Below are 23245 nucleotides of genomic sequence, written 5' to 3' on the forward strand. Positions count from 1 at the left end.
TTTTATAACAGTTAATAGAATAAGCCCCAAAAAACAGATAGTTAGACTGAATCACTTCATGTTTATTCAAGTTGAATGGATGAATCAGGAGTTGAAGACAGCCAATAATGTGGGGGGGGGGGGAGGGGTGGGAGTCATTTAGTTAATGTTTTATGAATAAATTGGGTCTGAAATGTACATCAAGCATTGCTATTGGTGAAAATTTATCATAATTTGCATTATTGTTCAAAACTGATTCAATAAAAATCTCTTTTGTGGAAAATAACAAAAGGTTTTCTCAGAGATGTGAAATGTACCCTGAATTCTAGAATGACCCAAATGTACACCCATTCTGAATTTGATACCTGCAGAACGGCCCAAAAAAAGTTGGGACGGGGCAACAAAAGACTGGGAAAGTTGTGGAATGGTCCAAAAACACTTGTTTGGAACATTCTCCAGGTAAACAAGTTAATTGGGAATTGGAAAGGCTCAGTCATTTACAAGCAAGGATGAGGTGAGGTTCACTGCTTTGTGAAAAATTGTGTGGGCAAATAGTCCAACAGTTGAAGAACAACATTTCTCAAAGTACAGTTACAAGGACTTTAGGGATTTCACCATCAACAATCCATAATATCATTATAATATCCAAAGAATCCAGAGAAATCTCTGCAGGTAAGGAGCAAGGCCAAAAACGTACACTGAAAGCTCATGATTTTTTGACCTCTCAGGTGGCACTGCATTAAAAACCCGACACGATTGTGTAAAGGATATCACTACATGGGCTTCGGAAAAATGTTGTTGATAAACACATGCATGTCTGTGAAGATTCTCAATCATCCAGGTCATAGTAAACTGTGGGTGGTAGAAAAGGGCAACTGGACTTGCTTGAAGATTCTTGAAAACGTTTCACCTCTCGTCCAAAAGGCTTCCTCAGTTCTGTCTGACTAATAGGGAGTATCAGATATTTAGCCAGGAGAGCCAGGAGAGGATAAATATCTGATACTCCCTATTAGTCAGACAGAACTGAGGAAGCCTTTTGGACGAGAGGTGAAACGTTTTCAAGAATCTTCAAGCAAGTCCAGTTGCCCTTTTCTACCACCCACAATAAACACATGCAGTTCATCATTGCATCTACTATGCAAAGTGAAAGCCATATATCAACAACATCCAAAAACGCTGCTGAATTCTCTGCCTCATGCTTATCTGAGATGGACTGACACAGAGTGGAAAAGTGTGCTGTGGTCTGATGAGTCCATATTTCAAATTGTTTTGGAAAACCATAGATGTTGTGTCCTCTGGGCTTAAATAGGAAAAGGACCATCCAGATTGTTAACAGCACAAGGTCAAACCAGCATCTGTGATGGTATGGAGGTGTGGTAGTACCCATGGCACAGGTAACTTGCACATCTGTGAAGCCTCGATTAATGCTGAAAGGTGCATGCAGGTTTTGTAGCAACATATGCTGCCATCCAGATGACATCTTTTACAGGGATGTCCTTGCTTGTTCCAGCAAAATAACGTCAAGTGATTTTCTGCACATTTTACAACAGTGTGGCTTTGTAGTAAAAGCGTGCAGGTGCTAAACTGGCCTGCCTGGAGTCTCGACTTGTCTCCTATTGAAAATGTATGGTGAATTATGAAGTGCAAAATACGACAGTGGAGCTGTTGAGCTACTGGAGTCATATATCAAGCAAGAATGGGAAAGAATTTCACATTCAAAACTTCAACAATTAGCGTACTCAGCTCCCAAACACTTACTGAGTGTTGTTGAAAGAAAAGGTGACGTAAAACATGCCCCTGTCCCAACTTTTTTGGAACGGGTTGCAGGCATCAAATTCAGAATTAGTGTATATTTACAAAAAAACAATAAAGTCTATCAGTTTGAACATTAAATACCTTGTCTTTGTCTCATCTCATTATCTCTAGCCGCTTTATCCTGTCCTACAGGGTCGCAGGCAAGCTGGAGCCTATCCCAGCTGACTACGGGCAAAAGGCGGGGTACACCCTGGACAAGTCGCCAGGTCATCACAGGGCTGACACATAGATACAGACAACCATTCACACCTACAGTCAATTTAGAGTCACCAGTTAACCTAACCTGCATGTCTTTGGACTGTGGGGGAAACCGGAGCACCCGGAGGAAACCCACACGGAGAGAACATGCAAACTCCACACAGAAAGGCCCTCGCCGGCCACGGGGCTCGAACCCGGACCTTCTTGCTGTGAGGCAACAGCGCTAACCACTACACCACTGTGCCATCCCTTGTCTTTGTATTGTATTCAAATAAATATCTCATCTCATCTCATCTCATCTCATCTCATTATCTGTAGCCGCTTTATCCTGTTCTACAGGGTCGCAGGCAAGCTGGAGCCTATCCCAGCTGACTACGGGCGAAAGGCGGGGTACACCCTGGACAAGTCGCCAGGTCATCACAGGGCTGACACATAGACACAGACAACCATTCACACTCACACCTACGGTCAATTTAGAGTCACCAGTTAACCTAACCTGCATGTCTTTGGACTGTGGGGGAAACCGGAGCACCCGGAGGAAACCCACGCGGACACGGGGAGAACATGCAAACTCCACACAGAAAGGCCCTCGCCGGCCACGGGGCTCGAACCCGGACCTTCTTGCTGTGAGGCAACAGCGCTAACCACTACACCACTGTGCCATCCCTTGTCTTTGTATTGTATTCAAATAAATATAGGTTGAAAAATGTTTTGCAAACCATTGCATTCTGTTTTTGACATTTTTCAATTTTCTTAACACAGTGTTTAACATTTAATGTTTCATTTTTGTAAGATTTTTGTTGTTTAACATTGTTACGTAAAGAAAATGAAAAAACATTTTATTTTTTTCACATAGCATTTAGCATTTAATGTTATTTAATTTTCTTACCAGAAAATGCTATATTTTTACATTGGAATGTCTTAATATTGCATTAAACATTTGTTTTATTTTCTGAACATACCTTCAAACATTTTCTCATTATTTAATTTTTCCAACATTGTATTTAACACTGAACATTTTATTTAATCAGTCAGGCTGCACATTTCTTGTTGGGTATGAACTGTAAAGTAGAATTCAGTTGCTGTTATTCTCAGATAATGAGTTTGTCTCACACTGAAGACCTAAAAAATGGAAATTAGTCTGTTTTTTGCATTCTGTTAAATAATAATAATACTAAATTGAATAATAAAAATGATAATTGTTTAGGGCACCTTTTCTAGCCCCTTCCCTGGATTGGGGTGGGCAGTGCTGTGCCTAAAGAGGGATGCACCAGACGCCATGGCAGGACACGAACCTGGTACTTGTCCCAGGTGTACCAGGGCATGGCCATCACTCCAAGGCCGCCTCCATGTGGGTTCCACACTAAGAACTTCTGCCACCATCCTGTAGCTGTTCCTGTCACGTGTTGCCCATCGCTGAAGGACTTGTGGAGGATATAGAAAGAGGAGGTAGATAAGAAAGCCTGCCTGAAGATTTGTTGATAACGATGGTGGCAAGCTTGTGCAATTCCCACCCACACCACTTGACTCCACAGCAGTGATCCAATGGCAGGCCATAGGGCAAGACGATCGGGCCGGTGTGGAGCTGCAGCACTGATGCTGGTTCCCTCGTTGAGCGGGGTGCCAGAGCTTCGTTGGCCATGTCATTTTGGGGTTCCAGCCAAGCCTTCATGGCTACCGTGGTGGTGCCAGGGCACACGAAGTCCCCACCGTACTTCACCTTGGCTGGCAGTCCCTTACTTTGATACGTAGCCCACCGGGGAACGACATGGACATGGAGTTGGACTCCTCCCCCAGCAATAATAATAATAATAATAATAATAAATTAAATAGGGCTGATATCATTCCATGTAATCCAGTTCAGGCTGCTACTGCAGGTCCTTTGATTGGCTTTCAGAAAAGAAGCAGGAACAAAAAGGAGAGTTGTTGAGAGAGTATTTTGTAACTAAGATTTTTTTCAGCTTGTAGCTAACGACATTTTTTAAAAGTAGCTAGACTAACAATGTGCATACAGCAAAGATTAGCAACACAACATCCCATTACACAGCCAAACATGTAAATTCAAGGAAAGAAGGAAGCAAGCTGGTCTCCCAGCTGGTGAGAAATGAACAGCTGAGATTACATTAGCATGGAGAGGAAACGAATGGTATGGGTTCAATAAGCTCTGTCTGTAAAACTAATACTACTGTGAGAGAATACACACAGTGTAGAGTGTTTCAAAGCTACATTCACACACATCGACAGTAATAAGCTAATAATAATCCCACTGATAGATCATTCATCTACAACCCCGATTCCAAAAAAGTTGGGACAAAGTACAAATTGTAAATAAAAACAGAATGCAATGATGTGGAAGTTTCAAAATTTCATATTTTATTCAGAATAGAATGTAGATGACGTGTCAAATGTTTAAACTGAGAAAATGTATCATTTAAAGAGAAAAATTAGGTGATTTTAAATTTCATGACAACAACACATCTCAAAAAAGTTGGGACAAGGCCATGTTTACCACTGTGAGACATCCCCTTTTCTCTTTACAACAGTCTGTAAATGTCTGGGGACTGAGGAGACAAGTTGCTCAAGTTTAGGGATAGGAATGTTAACCCATTCTTGTCTAATGTAGGATTCTAGTTGCTCAACTGTCTTCGGTCTTTTTTGTCGTATCTTCCGTTTTATGATGCGCCAAATGTTTTCTATGGGTGAAAGATCTGGACTGCAGGCTGGCCAGTTCAGTACCCGGACCCTTCTTCTACGCAGCCATGATGCTGTAATTGATGCAGTATGTGGTTTGGCATTGTTATGTTGGAAAATGCAAGGTCTTCCCTGAAAGAGACGTCGTCTGGATGGGAGCATATGTTGCTCTAGAACCTGGATATACCTTTCAGCATTGATGGTGTCTTTCCAGATGTGTAAGCTGCCCATGCCACACGCACTAATGCAACCCCATACCATCAGAGATGCAGGCTTCTGAACTGAGTGCTGATAACAACTTGGGTCGTCCTTCTCCTCTTTAGTCCGAATGACACGGCATCCCTGATTTCCATAAAGAACTTCAAATTTTGATTCGTCTGACCACAGAACAGTTTTCCACTTTGCCACAGTCCATTTTAAATGAGCCTTGGCCCAGAGAAGACGTCTGCGCTTCTGGATCACGTTTAGATACGGCTTCTTCTTTGAACTATAGAGTTTTAGCTGGCAACGGCAGATGGCACGGTGAATTGTGTTCACAGATAATGTTCTCTGGAAATATTCCTGAGCCCATTTTGTGATTTCCAATACAGAAGCATGCCTGTATGTGATGCAGTGCCGTCTAAGGGCCCGAAGATCACGGGCACCCAGTATGGTTTTCGGGCCTTGACCCTTACGCACAGAGATTCTTCCAGATTCTCTGAATCTTTTGATGATATTATGCACTGTAGATGATGATATGTTCAAACTCTTTGCAATTTTACACTGTCGAACTCCTTTCTGATATTGCTCCACTATTTGTCGGCGCAGAATTAGGGGGATTGGTGATCCTCTTCCCATCTTTACTTCTGAGAGCCGCTGCCACGCTAAGATGCTCTTTTTATACCCAGTCATGTTAATGACCTATTGCCAATTGACCTAATGAGTTGCAATTTGGTCCTCCAGCTGTTCCTTTTTTGTACCTTTAACTTTTCCAGCCTCTTATTGCCCCTGTCCCAACTTTTTTGAGATGTGTTGCTGTCATGAAATTTCAAATGAGCCAATATTTGGCATGACATTTCAAAATGTCTCACTTTCGACATTTGATATGTTGTCTATGTTCTATTGTGAATACATTATCAGTTTTTGAGATTTGTAAATTATTGCATTCCGTTTTTATTTACAATTTGTACTTTGTCCCAACTTTTTTGGAATCGGGGTTGTAAATCATAACAGTATGAATGAGTATCAAACAAATCCATTTAATTATCTGCCAAATAGAGCAACGACAGTGCAATCACAATTCAAATCTTTGTGTATGTTACAGGTCAGGAGTAGGTTTCTCGATAACGTTGCCCTTAATGGCTAAAGAGCGAGTTGAGAGACTCTCTTCAGCAACAAATGTTGTCCATGTATGTGGTTTTCCCAAACTCACACGTAAGAAGGAGTCTAAAGAGCAACAGGATGATATTAGCATTAGTAATTGCTAAGTCCAGTCGATGAGGTCACATGGCATTCATTTTTTACCAAAAACAATGAAATATAAAGTGTTTCAAATATGTTAATATATTGTATCGTCATTAAAGGAGAACTGAAGTCATGTTTAAAATTGCTTTATTTCTTCATTAACATTATTCAGTTACGTTTTCGGTTTTAGTAACTTTATATCGTGACTCGTATTGGCAATTAATTGCAATTAAATATTATACTTATCAGCCTATTCGGTTTTTAGCCATGTTGAATTTAGTTTGTTTGGTCCATGGTAGGCATCACTGATCTTCACGAGACTTGTGTGAGACTTCAAAACGTGAAGAAGTGTCAACCAGGTGTCAGTGCCGCCATTTTGAAAACTGTTTTCCAAACAAAATATTGCACAAAAACGAGTTTAAATGACGATTACTGCCTACTTTTTTCAAACTTTCCTGATTGCTATCAAAACAAACAAAACTTCCGGCTTGATTACATCAGCATTCGAAAGAGGGCGCACGCGTCTTTTGACAACGTTGGCAGATGTTGGTCACTTTGATTTCCGCTGTACGTTTTACTTCCATCCTACAATGTCTCGCACAGGTCTCAACGACTCTCGTTTACGGCCATTGCTTTGACATATGGACTGATATATTCCATAGCATATTTCAAACACTCATAACTTGCTATAACAGTGACAAAATAGCTATCAAAAATGCATTCCTTTATTTAATAAAATGAGATAAATAGAATTTTGAAAATAAAAAAAATGCCTTCAGTTCCCCTTTAAGCATTACATGTATAATGTGGTAATTATTAATTGCAACTATTTTACATTTTTGGGCAATATATATATTTTTTTAATTCCAAGCTTGTTTTTTAATTAAATGAATAAATGTTCACATGAAAGAATGAGCAAATAATGAACTAAATAAGTACAGTGGCGCTGTAAAGTTTGTGAACCCTTGAGAATTTTCTATATTTCTGCATAAATATGACCTAAAACATCATCAGATTTTCACACAAGTCCTAAAAGTAGATAAAGAGAACCCAGTTAAACAAATGAGACAAAAATATTATACTAGGTTATTTATTTATTGAGGAAAATGATCCAATATTACATATCTGTGAGTGGCAAAATTATGTGAACCTTTGCTTTCAGTATCTGCTGTGACCCCCTTGTGCAGCAATAACTGCAATTAAACGTTTCCGGTGACTGTTGATCAGTCCTGCACACCAGCTTGGAAAAATTTTAGCCCATTCCTCCATACAGAACAGCTTCAACTCTGGGATGTTGGTGGGTTTCCTCACATGAACTGCTCGCTTCAGGTCCTTCCACAACATTTCGATTGGATTAAGGTCAGGACTTTGACTTGGCCATTCCAAAACATTAACTTTATTCTTCTTTAACCATTCTTTGATAGAACAACTTGTGTGCTTAGGGTCGTTGTCTTGCTGCATGACTCACCCTCTCTTGAGATTCAGTTCATGGACAGATGTCCTGACATTTTCCTTTAGAATTTGCTGGTATAATTCAGAATTCATTGTTCCATCAATGATGGCAAGCCGTCCTGGCCCAGATGCAGTAAAACAGGCCCAAACCATGATACTACCACTACCATGTTTCACAGATGGGATAAGGTTCTTATGCTGGAATGCAGTGTTTTCCTTTCTCCAAACATAGCACTTCTCATTTAATGCAAAAAGTTCTATTTTGGTCTCATCCGTCCACAAAACATTTTTCCAATAGCCTTGTAGCTTGTCCATGTGACCTTTAGCAAATTGTAGATGAGCAGCAATGTTCTTTTTGGAGAGCAATTGTTTTCTCCTTGCAACTCTGCCATGCACACCGTTGTTGTTCAGTGTTCTCCTGATGGTGGACTCATGAACATTAACATTAGCCAATGTGAGAGAGGCCTTCAGTTACTTAGAAGTTATCCTGAGGTCCTTTGTGACCTCGCTGACTATTACATGCCTTGCTCTTGGAGTGATCTTTGTTGGTCGACCACTCCTGGGGAGGGTAACAATGGTCTTGAATTTCCTCCATTTGTACACAATCTGTCTGACTGTAGATTGGTGGAGTCCAAACTCTTTAGAGATGAGTTTGTAACCTTTTCCAGCCTGATGAGCATCAGCAATGATTTTTCTGAGGTCCTCAGAAATCTCCTTTGTTCATGCCATGATACACTTCCACAAACATGTGTTGTGAAGATCAGACTTTGATAGATCCCTGTTCTTTAAATAAAACAGGGTGCCCACTCACACCTGATTGTCATCCCGTTGGTTGAAAACACCTGACTCTAATTTCACCTTCAAATTAACTGCTAATCCTAGAGGTTCACATACTTTTGCCACTCACAAATATGTAATATTGGATCATTTTCCTCAATAAATAAATGACCAAGTATAATATTTTTGTCTCATTTGTTTAACTGGGTTCTCTTTATCTACTTTTAGGACTTGTGTGAAAATCTGATGATGTTTTAGGTCATATTTATGCAGAAATATAGAAAATTCTCAAGGGTTCACAAACTTTCAAGCACCACTGTAAATGTGGTCCGCTCATTTCACTGTTACCCAAGCATACAGTCAGCATTAACTTAGCAATGTTCTTCCTTATATGTGCACGCATGTGAGAGAGAGAGAGGTTTTGATTTGTCTCTACCTAACGAGGTTGAATTGACCTCTTATATATACTTCCTTAGGTAGAGAAAGATCAAAACCTTTCTCTCTTTCTCATGCACACATACACATACATACACACAGTGTTATGTTACAGGTGCAGAAATGTGTCTCATTTATAACACTAAATTCAATAATCACTCGCCTAATGGAGTTAAATTTGATTAAAAAATGTGGCGATATCAGTGTGACATTCCTATATCCATACGTAATTCCATAACATATTGAAATATATTCATAATGTTTTGCATCTATTTATTTAATAATTAACTCGACGTACTTGCAATGTACAATAAAAATAATTGAACATGGGCAGTAGATTCAACACCAGTCTCCCCCGGTGACTGTGAGAGTCCCTCGGAGGCACATGTGCATTCTGTGTATTCAGCTGTGAGCGAGTCATTCTTTGTTTTGAAGGAGTGGTCCGGGTCTCTCGTATATTCAGAGCAAATTAAAGGACTACTTTGGCTACGATGTTGTCCAGGAAAACCACGTTAGCTTGACGGTGGATCTTAGAAAGTAGTTAAAGACACTCTTGGCCTTAAGAGGCTTTCGGGAAACCTATCCCAGAATTGGAGGTCAGGTGGAATCTTTCAACCTAGGTTAGAATTTTTAACCCAGTTCATAATTTGCTACTTGTATTCGGGAGACTTACTCTATCAAGGGTTAGGATTTGGGAAGACTTTGAATTTTAAACTACTTGATGATGTAATGTACTGCAAGCTGGCCTAGTGGTTAGCATGTCTGCTGCTCGATCGGGAGATCGGAAGTTCTACCTGTGGTCGAGTCATACCAAAGACCATCATAAAAATGGTGCCTACTGCCATCTGGCAAGGCACACTGCAATACAGATGCGAATAAGGAGTCAAACTCTTGTAGTTACCAGAGGACCAGCCCCCCACTGTAACCCTAGCTGTACAGGCGAGAGGCTGAGGGCTGTAGAAGTGGAGATTGGTGCTGCCCAGTGCACATTAAGGGCCTGGTTAGTACTGGGACGGGAGACTGCCTGGGAAGATCAGGTTCTGGCATGTGAGGTACTCTGACTTTTTTGATGATGTCATAAGACCTGGACTCATTAATAAATTCAAAAAATATATATCACTCCTTCCATCAATGATCTAGTGGTTAAGGTGTTGGGCTAAAAATCAGAAGGTTCTGAGTTCGAATCCTGGGATTAAAAAATATGTTTTTAAAAAATGCTACTTACCGGTAGGTAGACAGACAGACAAGAGGAAATACTAGATAGGTGTAGACAGAGAGGAAGTGGATGGAAGAAAGAGAGATGAAAGAAGTGATGGAAAATCCCTTCTAAGAATCTTAGATCATCCAAAATTTTACCTAGGTTGGGAATTATGAATGGGCAGCATGGTGGTGTAGTGGTTAGCACTGTCGCCTCACAGCAAGAAGGTCCAGGTTCGAGCCCAGCGGCCGGCGAGGGCCTTTCTGTGTGGAGTTTGCATGTTCTCCCCGTCTCTGCGTGGGTTTCCTCTGGGTGCTCCGGTTTCCCCCACAGTCCAAAGACATGCAGGTTAGGCTAATTGGTGGCTCTAAATTGACCGTAGGTGTGAATGTGAGTGTGAATGGATGTTTGTCTCTGTGTCAGCCCTGTGATGACCTGGCGACTTGTCCAGGGTGTACCCCACCTCTCAGCCATAGTCAGCTGGGATAGGCTCCAGCTTGCCTGTGACCCTGTAGAACAGGATAAGCGGCTACAGATAATGGATGGATGGAAATTATGAACTATGAGCTAATGAAATTTTAACCCAGATAAAAAAAAAGTCACCTACGTCAAAAATTTTCAACCTGTAACATGTACATTAAACACGTGCATTTGTGTCATGATGTGTACACTGACCAACATGGTGGGTACCAAAAAAAAAAACTTCCTGTTGCATTGCCATCAATCCTGAGCTTGGATTACCATCTCTCTGGACTCTCACATGTTCTCCTCGTGTCTTTGTGGGTTCTCTGGTTTCCTAGCACATCCCAGAAACATGCTAGGTGGATATCCTTGATCAGGATAAAGCAGTTAGTGAAGATGAATGAATTAATGAATGATAGCAATTTTAAAAATCACTTAACACATCATGAAGTCTTCTTCTGTTATTCTGTCTGAGCAAGATGCTTGTAATGTAACTACAAGAAGATAACCATTACACTCCACTTACAAGGTTTACATTGCCATGGTAACTTTGGTGATACAGTAAATGTCACTAGCATGGGTATAGATATGGTTTTGGATTACACTTTTTGCTAATCGTCACGTTCCATCATGTTCTATCGATCTGATTTGCATTTGTGTGTCTTGATGTTGCAGATCTGAAGAACCCTGAGATCGTGACGTTGAGGAACCTGAGTCAGGAGAGCTCGGGCGTGTACAGGTGCACAGCCAGCAACGACGTGGGAGAGGAGAACTGTATCATCGAAGTTACTATGCAGTGTGAGTGGAACTGTGTGAGATTCCTGGCCCTTGTCTGTATGAGGGAGGAGGAAGGAATGGACAGAGAGGTGTTGTGACTTCAATAAATTGTATAATAGCAGTGCTCACCATGTACGAAGCATTCAGAGTGAAGCTCCATACTTAAGAGAATATGGTAATACATCGACCTGATTTTTGATGGCTTTTACGACCGTATGACGTCCATACATACAGTGGGGCAAAAAAGTATTTAGTCAGTCACCAATTGTGCAAGTTCTCCCACTTAAAAAGATGAGAGAGGCCTGTAATTTTCATCATAGGTATACCTCAACTATGAGAGACAAAATGAGAAAAAAAAAAATCCAGAAAATCACATTGCCTGATTTTTAAAGAATTTATTTGCAAATTATGGTGGAAAATAAGTATTTGGTCAATAACAAAAGTTAATCTCAATACTTTGTTATATACCCTTTGTTGGCAATGACAGAGGTCAAACGTTTTCTGTAAGTCTTCACAAGGTTTTCACACACTGTTGCTGGTATTTTGGCCCATTCCTCCATGCAGATCTCCTCTAGAGCAGTGATGTTTTGGGGCTGTCGCTGGGCAACACGAACTTTCAACTCCCTCCAAAGATTTTCTATGGGGTTGAGATCTGGAGACTGGCTAGGCCACTCCAGGACCTTGAAATGCTTCTTACGAAGCCACTCCTTCGTTCCCCGGGCAGTGTGTTTGGGATCATTGTCATGCTGAAAGACCCAGCCACATTTCATCTTCAATGCCCTTGCTGATGGAAGGAGGTTTTCACTCAAAATCTCACGATACATGGCCCCATTCATTCTTTCCTTTACACGGATCAGTCGTCCTGGTCCCTTTGCAGAAAAACAGCCCCAAAGCATGATATTTCCACCCCCATGCTTCACAGTAGGTATGGTGTTCTTTGGATGCAATTCAGCATTCTTTCTCCTCCAAACATGACAAGTTGAGTTTTTACCAAAAAGTTCTATTTTGGTTTCATCTGACCATATGACATTCTCCCAATCCTCTTCTGGATCATCCAAATGCTCTCTAGCAAACTTCAGACGGGCCTGGACATGTACTGGCTTAAGCAGGGGGACACGTCTGGCACTGCAGGATTTGAGTCCCTGGTGGCGTAGTGTGTTACTGATGGTAGCCTTTGTTACTTTGGTCCCAGCTCTCTGCAGGTCATTCACTAGGTCCCCCCGTGTGGTTCTGGGATTTTTGCTCACCGTTCTTGTGATCATTTTGACCCCACGGGGTGAGATCTTGCGTGGACCCCAGATCGAGGGAGATTATCAGTGGTCTTGTATGTCTTCCATTTTCTAATAATTGCTCCCACAGTTGATTTCTTCACACCAAGCTGCTTACCTATTGCAGATTCAGTCTTCCCAGCCTGGTGCAGGTCTACAATTTTGTTTCTGGTGTCCTTTGACAGCTCTTTGGTCTTGGCCATAGTGGAGTTTGGAGTGTGACTGTTTGAGGTTGTGGACAGGTGTCTTTTATACTGATAAAGAGTTCAAACAGGTGCCATTAATACAGGTAACGAGTGGAGGACAGAGGAGCCTCTTAAAGAAGAAGTTACAGGTCTGTGAGAGCCAGAAATCTTGCTTGTTTGTAGGTGACCAAATACTTATTTTACCGAGGAATTTACCAATTAATTCATTAAAAATCCTACAATGTGATTTCCTGGATTCTTTCCCCCCATTCTGTCTCTCATAGTTGAAGTGTACCTATGATGAAAATTACAGACCTCTCTCATCTTTTTAAGTGGGAGAACTTGCACAATTGGTGGCTGACTAAATACTTTTTTGCCCCACTGTATGAACGATGTCCATGTACCACCACAGGGAACCTGATTGTGATTCTGATTCTGACAGTGATTCTGATTTTGATTGTAAGTGCAAGGCAACGTATCTCATAACCACTTGACCAACAGACAACAAAATTCAAGTCAAGCCAAGTTTATTTTTAGAGCGCTTTTAACAATAAACATTGTCGCAAAGCAGCTTTACAGAATTTGAATGACTTTAAACATGAGCCAATTTTATCCCCAATCTATCTCCAATGAGCAAGTCTGTGGCGACGGCAGCAAGGAAAAACTCCCTCAGGCGACATGAGGAAGAAACCTTGAGAGGAACCAGACCCAAAAGGGAACCCATCCCCATCTGGGTGACAACAGACAACGTGATCATAACATTTTAACAGTTTTAACATGAAGTCAGTTTTGTTGATGTTATAACTCTCCATTGATGGAAACTTGAGTGCCCATGACAACCACAGTCCCAAAGTCAGCAAGTCATAGTCCTCAGCCATAAAAGCACCACCGTAAGTGTCCAGAGCATCTTCCAAGTGTGACCTTCAACTGTACATATGGGGCTGTCTGCCACAGGAGCGATGTGATGAGACTCCAACCAGATGTAGGGCATCAGGATGGATCAGGCAGGTCCGAGGAGCAGAAGAGGTCAGCATCTCAATCTCAGGATTGACATGTAACTCAGAGGGACAGACGGGGACACAGGTTGTTAGGTATGCTCAATGTCACCTGATGAGTAGGAACAGGATACATTTTACGCTGAGTGCAAGCAGGGACTCCGGCAAAACTAACTATGACAGCATAACTAAAAGGGGAGAGTCAGAAGGTAACACAGGCATGAGGGAGCCCTGGGACATAAAGCAGCAGCCACTACACCGTCAACAAACTCAAGTGAGCAAGCAAGTGGGGGACTGACAGCATCCATACATCCCAGCTTACCAAAACACTGTCTGAGGACCCTCCAGATCTACTCCTTTACCTCATAAACACTATTAGCAAAAGGCTTGACTAAACAGATATGTTTTCAGCCTAGACTTAAACGCTGAGACTGTGTCTGATTCCCGAACACTACTTGGAAGGCTGTTCCATAACTGTGGCGCTTTGTAAGAAAAGGCTCTGCCCCCTGATGTAGCCTTCACTATACGAGGTACCAGCAGATAGCCTGCACCTTTTGATCTAAGTAGGCGTGGCGGGTCATAAAGGACCAGAAGTTCACTCAGGTACTGTGGTGTGAGACCATTCAGTGCTTTAAAGGTCAATAGTAGTATTTTATAAACAATACGAAATTTGATTGGGAGCCAATGCAGTGTGGATAAGACAGGGGTGATGTGGTCATATTTTCTAGTTCTAGTAAGGACTCTTGCTGCTGCATTTTGAACTAACTGGAGCTTGTTTATTCACTTATACCCCTTTTCCACCAAATCAGTTCCAGGGCTGGTTCGGGACCAGTGCTGGTGCTGGTTCACAACTCGTTCAACTTGCGAGCCAGCTGAGAACCAGTTTGCTTTTCCATAGCTCGCGGTGCTAAGGGAAGCCACGTCATTACGTCGCTGTATACGTCAGTTACGTCGCTATATACGTCAGTTACGTAGCTACGTTTGCATAAACCTTGGCGCGAATATCGAAGCAAAAACAACGCGGAAGAAGCAGCAGCAACAACAATAATAATAATGGATGACTTCGCATTTGTACAGCTGCAGCTTCTCGTCGCTTAAAAATGGCGATCTTTCACGGTCTTGTTATTGTTGTTGGTCTTAACAACTCCGCCCCCCCGCTGACGTAAGCGGTTCTTTCCTCTGGCCCAGCAGAGAGTTGGTGCTAGCCTGGAACCGGTTTTTCTGGCCCCAGAGCCAGTTCTTTGTCAGTGGAAACAGAAAACCCGGTTCCAAACTAAGCACTGGCCCCGAACCAGCCCTGGAACTGCTTTGGTGGAAAAGGGGCATTATTGGAACATCCAGACAGTAAGGCATTACAGTAATCCGACCTGGAGGTAACGGAATCATCTTTTTTGTATTTGTATCTTTTTTTGTATCTTTGTTTACATAAGATAGATGGGTTTTAATCCAGGGCTTATTTTTAACTTGCTTTTTAAAAAATAACATGGGATTCTTTCCTAACAAATTGTACACTCATCGGGAACTCTGCTTTTAGGCAGTGCCTAAAGTAAGTTTTCAAAAAAAAAAAGCTAGTGAGAGAATAATTGGTTATAGCTGCTATAATATAATTATAATATAAAAAGACCTAACTTGCTTCCTTGACATTAAATGTAACTATAAATAGATAAAAACAGTGTGTCATGTGTCTGTATGGACTATTTGTGTGTAGATGTACGAGGTATAGGCGTGGTGGCTGGTGCTGTGGTCGGTGTGTCCTTTGGCGTCCTCATCATCATCCTCATCATCTGGCTGGTCTTCCGCAAGAAAGAGAAGAAGCGGTATGAGGAGGAGGAGACACCCAATGAGATCAGGTTCGATTGCATCCTCTTATCTATCTACATAATCTATCTATCTACCTATCTATTGTTCGTGTGCACTCTGCTATAGAGGAGAACCTCACAGTTCAAATTGTTCAATCGACTGTTAGATACAGTGCCAATTAAAGAGTATTTGCCCTGTTTATGATTATTTAAATGTTCTGTTTAAGTGTTTAGAACCAACAGGGCTGGAAGTAATCAAGCCGAGTGTGTCTAGTCTAACAGAACCCAATGAACAATTCAATTTGATTGGTTGATTGAGTAACTAAGGGGGTGATTACTTTTTCACACAGGGTCAGTTGGTATCGGATAACTTTTTTCCTTCAATAAATGGCATGATCATTTAAAAATTGGGTTTGTGTTGTCCTTGTCGTATTATTCAATTTGTATGACGCTCTGAAAGTATTCAGTGTCACAAAAGTGAAAAAATAAAGGACATCTGGAGGGGGCAAATACTTTTGTTGCACTGTATATACAGTGGTGCTTGAAAGTTTGTGAACCCTTTAGAATTTTCTATATTTCTGCATAAATATGACCTGAAACATCATCAGATTTTCACACAAGTCGTAAAAATAGATAAAGATAACCCAGTTAAACAAATGAGACAAAAATATTATACTTGGTCATTTATTTATTGAGGAAAATGATCCAATATTACATATCTGTGAATGGCAAAAGTATGTGAACCTTTGCTTTCAGTATCTGGTGTGACCCCCTTGTGCAGCAATAACTGCAGCTAATTGTTTCCTGTAACTGTTGATCAGTCCTGGACACCGGCTTGGAGGAATTTTAGCCCATTCCTCCATACAGAACAGCTTCAACTCTGGGATGTTGGTGGGTTTCCTCACATGAACTGCTCGCTTCAGGTCCTTCCACAACATTTCAATTGGATTAAGGTCAGGACTTTGTCTTGGCCATTCCAAAACATTAACGTTATTCTTCTTTAACCATTCTTTGGTAGAAGAACTCGTGTGCTTAGGGCCGTTGTCTTGCTGCATGACCCACCTTCTCTTGAGATTCAGTTCATGGACAGATGTCCTGACATTTTCCTTTAGAATTTGCTGGTATAATTCAGAATTCATTGTTTCATCAATGATGTCAAGCCGTCCTGGCCCAGATGCAGCAAAACAGGCCCAATCCATGATACTACCACCACCATGTTTCACAGATGGGATAAGGTTCTTATGCTGGAATGCAATGTTTTCCTTTCTCCAAACATAACGCTTTTCATTTAAACCAAAAAGTTCTATTTTGGTCTCATCCGTCCACAAAACATTTTTCCAATAGCCTTCTGGCTTGTCCACGTGATCTTTAGCAAACTGCAGAGGAGCAGCAATGTTATTTTTGGAGAGCAGTGGCTTTCTCCTTACAACCCTGCCATGCACGCCATTGTTGTTCAGTGTTCTCCTGATGGTGGACTCATGTATATTAACATTAGCCAATGTGAGAGAGGCCTTCAGTTGCTTAGAAGTTACCCTGGGGTCCTTTGTGACCTTGCTGACTATTACATGCCTTGCTCTTGGAGTGATCTTTGTTGGTCGACCACTCCTGGGGAGGGTAACAATGGTCTTGAATTTCCTCCATTTGTACACAGTCTGTCTGACTGTGGATTGGTGGAGTCCAAACTCTTTAGAGATGCTTTTGTAACGTTTTCCAGCCCGATGAGCATCAACAACGCTTTTTCTGAGGTCCTCAGAAATCTCCTTTGTTTTTGCCATGATACACTTCCACAAACATGTGTTGTGAAGATCAGACTTTGATAGATCCCTGTTCTTTAAATAAATTCGGGTGCCCACTCACACCTGATCATCATCCCATTGATTGAAAACACCTGACTCTAATTTCACCTTCAAATTAACTGCTAATCCTAGAGGTTCACATACTTTTGCCACTCACAGATATGTAATATTGGATCATTTTCTTCAATAAATAAATGACCAAGTATCATATTTTTGCCTCATTTGTTTAACTGGGTTCTCTTTATCTACTTTTAGGACTTGTGTGAAAATCTGATGATGTTTTAGGTCATATTTATGCAGAAATATAGAAAATTCTAAAGGGTTCACAAACTTTCAAGCACCACTGTAGTTTGAAAAGACAAGAAAATAAACATTTCCACCACCATTTCAGGATTAAACAGAGTATGGGAGACATGATAGATATTACCAGCAGTGTGGTCGGGAACTGCTTGCTGGCAGTGGCAGTTGAGAAAAGTCAGCTGGATGGTGGCTTTTGAAGTGATTCTGTACTGATGTGCAATAAAAACAAACAAACAAATAAGCAAGCAAAAAAGCCTTACATTTTCAATATTTTCAATATTACATTTTCAAAACTTTTTTTTAAATTGGTTGTCTAATGTCCACATCAGCATGGCAGTGTAAATCATGCAGCGAGTAATAAGTTGTTAGATTACTAATGCCTACTTTGCACTGGTGTCTTTACATGAGTGCATGTGTGTGTGTGTGTGTGTGTGTGGGGAGGGGGGGGGTGCAGTATGTAGATATACAAATCTGAAGATACATGTATATGTGTGAATTATACACACCGGGTTTGCGTCTCTTGTGTTTACTGAGCGGCGTGTTATGACAGTAAGACCTCTCAGTAAGGTGCCCTGATGGATTTAGGAGCATTAGCGAAGCTTAGTGGTTCCATTATTCCACAGGTAACATCCTCACAGAGCTCTTAGAGCGAGTTCAGAAAGATTAAACACTCTTTTGGCTCTCGAAAGTCCTCTTTGAGGGATCAACATTACGAGCAGAGAATTTCCGTGGTGCAGTAATGTGCATCGTCCACGTCCTTATCAGTGTTCTGGAGCCTGATAATTAAGACCATTACCTAGAGATAGTGACCTGAAGTGTTCGATTGGTACTGGATCAGATTTTAGATATTATCTGGATAATATTTGTGATATGAACTAATGCAGTATAGTTGTATGTACGTGAACATAGGACAAAAAGTGTGCAGAGATGCTGTAACTGGGGACTCAGATTTTCATTCGCAATTGCCTGGTGAAAAAGCAGGTTCAGTCCCTTGGCAATATAATGCTCGCCAGTGTTATGGGGTTTTTTGTTTGTTTGTTTTGTGTGTGTGTGTTTCCCCCTCTGGCTGACAATCAGAGAAAGAACTTTTCATTTGATACGTTTATTTACATCCAATTGATTCATATATTTACTCAAAGCTGTCATGAACACTGTAAAAAGTGATTTGATGTTTTAACTTAAAAAAGTTAGTGACAAGGCTACTTAAAATTTTGAGTTCATTGAAATTCATTTACAGTGGTGCTTGAAAGTTTGTGAACCCTTTAGAATTGTCTATATTTCTGCATAAATATGACCTAAAACATCATCAGATTTTCACACAAGTCCTAAAAGTAGATAAAGAGAACCCAGTTAAACAAATGAGACAAAAATATTATACTTGGTCATTTATTTACTGAGGAAAATGATCCAATATTACGGTACATATCTGTGAGTGGCAAAAGTATGTGAACCTTTGCTTTCAGTATCTGGTGTGACCCCCTTGTGCAGCAATAACTGCAACTAAACATTTGCGGTAACTGTTGATCAGTCCTGCACACTGGCTTGGAGGAATTTTAGCCCATTCCTCCATACAGAACAGCTTCAACTCTGGGATGTTGGTGGGTTTCCTCACATGAACTGCTCACTTCAGGTCCTTCCACAACATTTCCATTGGATAAAGGTCAGGACTTTGACTTGGCCATTCCAAAACATTAACTTTATTCTTCTTTAACCATTCTTTGGTAGAACGATTTGTGTGCTTAGGGTCGCTGTCTTGCTGCATGACCCACCTTCTCTTGAGATTCAGTTCATGGACAGATGTCCTGACATTTTCCTTTAGAATTCGCTGGTATAATTCAGAATTCATTGTTCCATCAATGATGGCAAGCCGTCCTGGCCCAGATACAGCAAAACAGACCCAAACCATGATACTACCACCACCGTGTTTCACAGATGGGATAAGGTTCTTATGCTGGAATGCAGTGTTTTCCTTTCTCCAAACATAACACTTCTCATTTAAACCAAAAAGTTCTATTTTGGTCTCATCCATCCACAAAACATTTTTCCAATAGCCTTCTGGCTTGTCCACGTGATCTTTAGCAAACTGCAGACGAGCAGCAATGTTCTTTTTGGACAGCAGTGGCTTTCTCCTTGCAACCCTGCCATGCACACCATCGTTGTTCAGTGTTCTCCTGATGGTGGACTCATGAACATTAAAGGATATGGGACATGGATTTTTACCTGGGCATAATTATGTATAAAGGACATAAGAAATGCCATCTAAATCACTGCAGGGTGTCAAAAATGTGAAAATCATCACATTATTCAATTTTTTTGATACATCAGCGTAAAACAAAGATTCGTTAATGAGCTAGGTGGTCACGCGACCCGTGACGCAACAAAAACTTTCCAAGGAGCCAGCACTTGGGAATCTAATGTAAACAGGTTACCGAAATGGACACCATCGACAGTGATATTCCCGATGTTTCACAGAGATGTGAAGTTAGACCCTATCAATTCGAACCGATAGCTGGAAATTCACATGAACATAGATCTTGTCTTTACTCTGACGGGTCAGATGATTCTGAGAGTGAGAGTTCATTCAGCCCTCATGAAACTGAAAGCGGTCGGCTCGATAACACTTCCTGGTAAGTTAAAAACAATTATGCTCAAAGGCTAATGATCTGTTGAAAGAAGTATTATTTTTGTATCATACATTGAAAGTTCATCATAGATCTAGCTAAAGTCCGTTGCAAGCTAGGTTTTTTTTGCTGATATTTTTCGAGATTGATTGAGATACAATGCTTCCAGAGTCCGAGATGAAAACATTCAAAATGGCGAAATGAGTCAGAATTATGATAATCAATAATTGATACAAGGGCGGCACGGTGGTGTAGTGGTTAGCGCTGTCGCCTCACAGCAAGAAGGTCCTGGGTTCGAGCCCCGGGGCCGGCGAGGGCCTTTCTGTGTGGAGTTTGCATGTTCTCCCCGTGTCGGCGTGGGTTTCCTCCGGGTGCTCCGGTTTCCCCCACAGTCCAAAGACATGCAGGTTAGGTTAACTGGTGACTCTAAATTGACCGTAGGTATGAATGTGAGTGTGAATGGTTGTCTGTGTCTATGTGTCAGCCCTGTGATGACCTGGCGACTTGTCCAGGGTGTACCCCGCCTTTCGCCCGTAGTCAGCTGGGATAGGCTCCAGCTTGCCTGCGACCCTGTAGAAGGATAAAGCGGCAAGAGATAATGAGATGAGATGAATAATTGATACACCCAAAATTATAATACTAATCCTTACCTCGGCTTTCAGTCGCTTAGCGCAGAGGTCTTCAACAGGGGGGTCGCGAAATCGCACCGGATCACTCATATCAACAAAAATATTCCTGCCGTCCCCTGGCCTCCGTGCAGGGATGCAAATAGCGCGCCTTTCGGCGGATGCCGCCTTTTTCACGGCTGAATCGCGCAGATCCGATTTTTTAAAAAAAATAGCGATATTAATTCATGAAACATGAAGTATAAGGATGAGAAAAAAACAGTTTAAATCAGGAAGCTGTGCACATTTGTGCAGCCTGGCGCAAATGTGAGCAGCTTCCCCATTTAAACTGTTTTTGTTTTTCTCATCCTTATACTTCCTGTTTCATGTTTTATGAATTAATATCGCTCAGTACCTGAGTATTAATGTTGAAAGAATCCTCAGTGAAATGGTCCGAACACAGTTTGTGGGAAACAGTAGGTGCAAAGTTTTTTCAACAGGTGTTCTGTAAAGTTATCCTACCTCTTGGATTTGTCCTACCAAGCCTACTGCGCATGCGCGAAGCCTACTGCGCATGCGCAGGTGAGCCCACACTTTCCTCAGCTTCGGGTCATTGGGGAATGCAAAAAAACTTACTCCAGGGCATTTCCCATTGGAATTATTGCAACCATAAGCAGCACAATACACCATGATGTCCAATGTATGATGTCCAATGTACTTTAAAGACTATAAAAACAATTTTCTTGTCATCCACTTCTCCATTCATCTACCCGCTTGTGCTGTGCCCGAAAGTTTTTGTGACGTATGATCACGTGACAGCGGCTCTTCCGGTTGCAAAAAATGCATATCGGAAGTCGAGCAGAAATGCCATGTAATCATCACGAATATAATGATTTTGCTGAAATTAATAGATGATTTTGTATTTGTTGATGGAATTAATTCATATTTTTAATGGAAAGAAACTGATATAGCGTGCTTTTATGTTTCACGTCCCATATCCTTTAACATTAGCCAATGTGAGAGAGGCCTTCAGTTGCTTAGAAGTTACCCTGGGGTCCTTTGTGACCTCGCCGACTATTACACGCCTTGCTCTTGGAGTGATCTTTGTTGGTCGACCACTCCTGGGGAGAGTAACAATGGTCTTGAATTTCCTCCATTTGTACACAATCTGTCTGACTGTGGATTGGTGGAGTCCAAACTCTTTAGAGATGGTTTTGTAACCTTTTCCAGCCTGATGAGCATCAACAACGCTTTTTCTGAGGTCCTCAGAAATCTCCTTTGTTTGTGCCATCATACACTTCCACAAACATGTGTTGTGAAGATCAGACTTTGATAGATCCCTGTTCTTTAAATAAAACAGGGTGCCCACTCACACCTGATCATCATCCCATTGATTGAAAACAGCTGACTCTAATTTCACCTTCAAATTAACTGCAAATCCTAGAGGTTCACATACTTTTGCCACTCACAGATATGTAATATTGGATCATTTTGCTCAATAAATAAATGACCAAGTATAATATTTTTGTCTCATTTGTTTAACTGGGTTCTCTTTATCTATTTTTAGGACTTGTGTGAAAATCTGATGATGTTTTAGGTCATATTTATGCTTAATATAGACAATTCTAAAGGGTTCACAAACTTTCAAGCACCACTGTAGTAAGTTAAACTGTTTGCCTCGTTGTGTTAACTGAATATATTAATTTCAGTGAACTCAAAATTTTACTGCAGCCTGGTCACTAACTTTTTTAAGTTATAACATCAAATCATTTTTTACAGTGAGTGCAACTTTTTTTTAATCCTGCCACTTGCTGCAAAAGTCTTAGGCACATGTAAAGAAATGCTGTAAAAATGGCTTTAAAATAATGAAATTAAATGTTCCAACATAAAAAATGCTATAAATAGTAAGCATTAAGCCATAATAAATGAAACAAAGTCGATATTTGGTGTGAGACGCAATTCCCTTTGCTTTAAAAAAAATAGTAATGTGAGTGCAGTTTTATGCGGAAATGAGCTGTAGGTTTTACTGAGCATCTTCCAGAACCACCCACAGTTCTTCTGGACACTTTGACTGTCACACTTGCGTCTTCATTTTGCACCAAAACCCAGTAGCCTTCATTATGTTTTCGTTTTTAATCTGAAAAGTGCTCTTTTATGGAATATACTGCTCAGATCCAATATTTTTTTCCCTGTAACAAAACAAACGTTTGGAACTCTAAAATGTTTTTGTGACGTACTGACTCAGGGCCCGTTTACACGAGGACGCTGTCTGGTAAAAACGACTAAATATTTTATCGGAAGTGCCTTTCGTCTACACGGGGATGGCGTTTCCGAGGCTGAAAAATGGATAAAATTGAAAACGCCTTCCAGAGTGGATAAGTTAAAAACAGCCCCCGTTGCATATCCGTCTAAACTACCCAATACGCGAAACTCTGCTCGGATCTGCTCA

General features: G+C 41.1%; 1 protein-coding gene across 1 annotated transcript in view; it reads left to right on the plus strand.

Annotated features, from left to right (window-relative positions):
- clmpb (CXADR like membrane protein b) overlaps positions 1-23245 on the plus strand; it is a 283130-nt gene that overhangs the window by 257200 nt on the left and 2685 nt on the right. Inside the window, exons 5-6 of the mRNA XM_060924118.1 lie at positions 11126-11248; positions 15384-15525. Of these exons, the coding sequence (XP_060780101.1) occupies positions 11126-11248; positions 15384-15525 (265 nt within the window). The remainder of the gene's footprint in view (positions 1-11125; positions 11249-15383; positions 15526-23245) is intronic.

This window comes from Neoarius graeffei, chromosome 6 (genome assembly GCF_027579695.1).
Source record: "Neoarius graeffei isolate fNeoGra1 chromosome 6, fNeoGra1.pri, whole genome shotgun sequence".
NCBI lineage: Eukaryota > Metazoa > Chordata > Actinopteri > Siluriformes > Ariidae > Neoarius > Neoarius graeffei.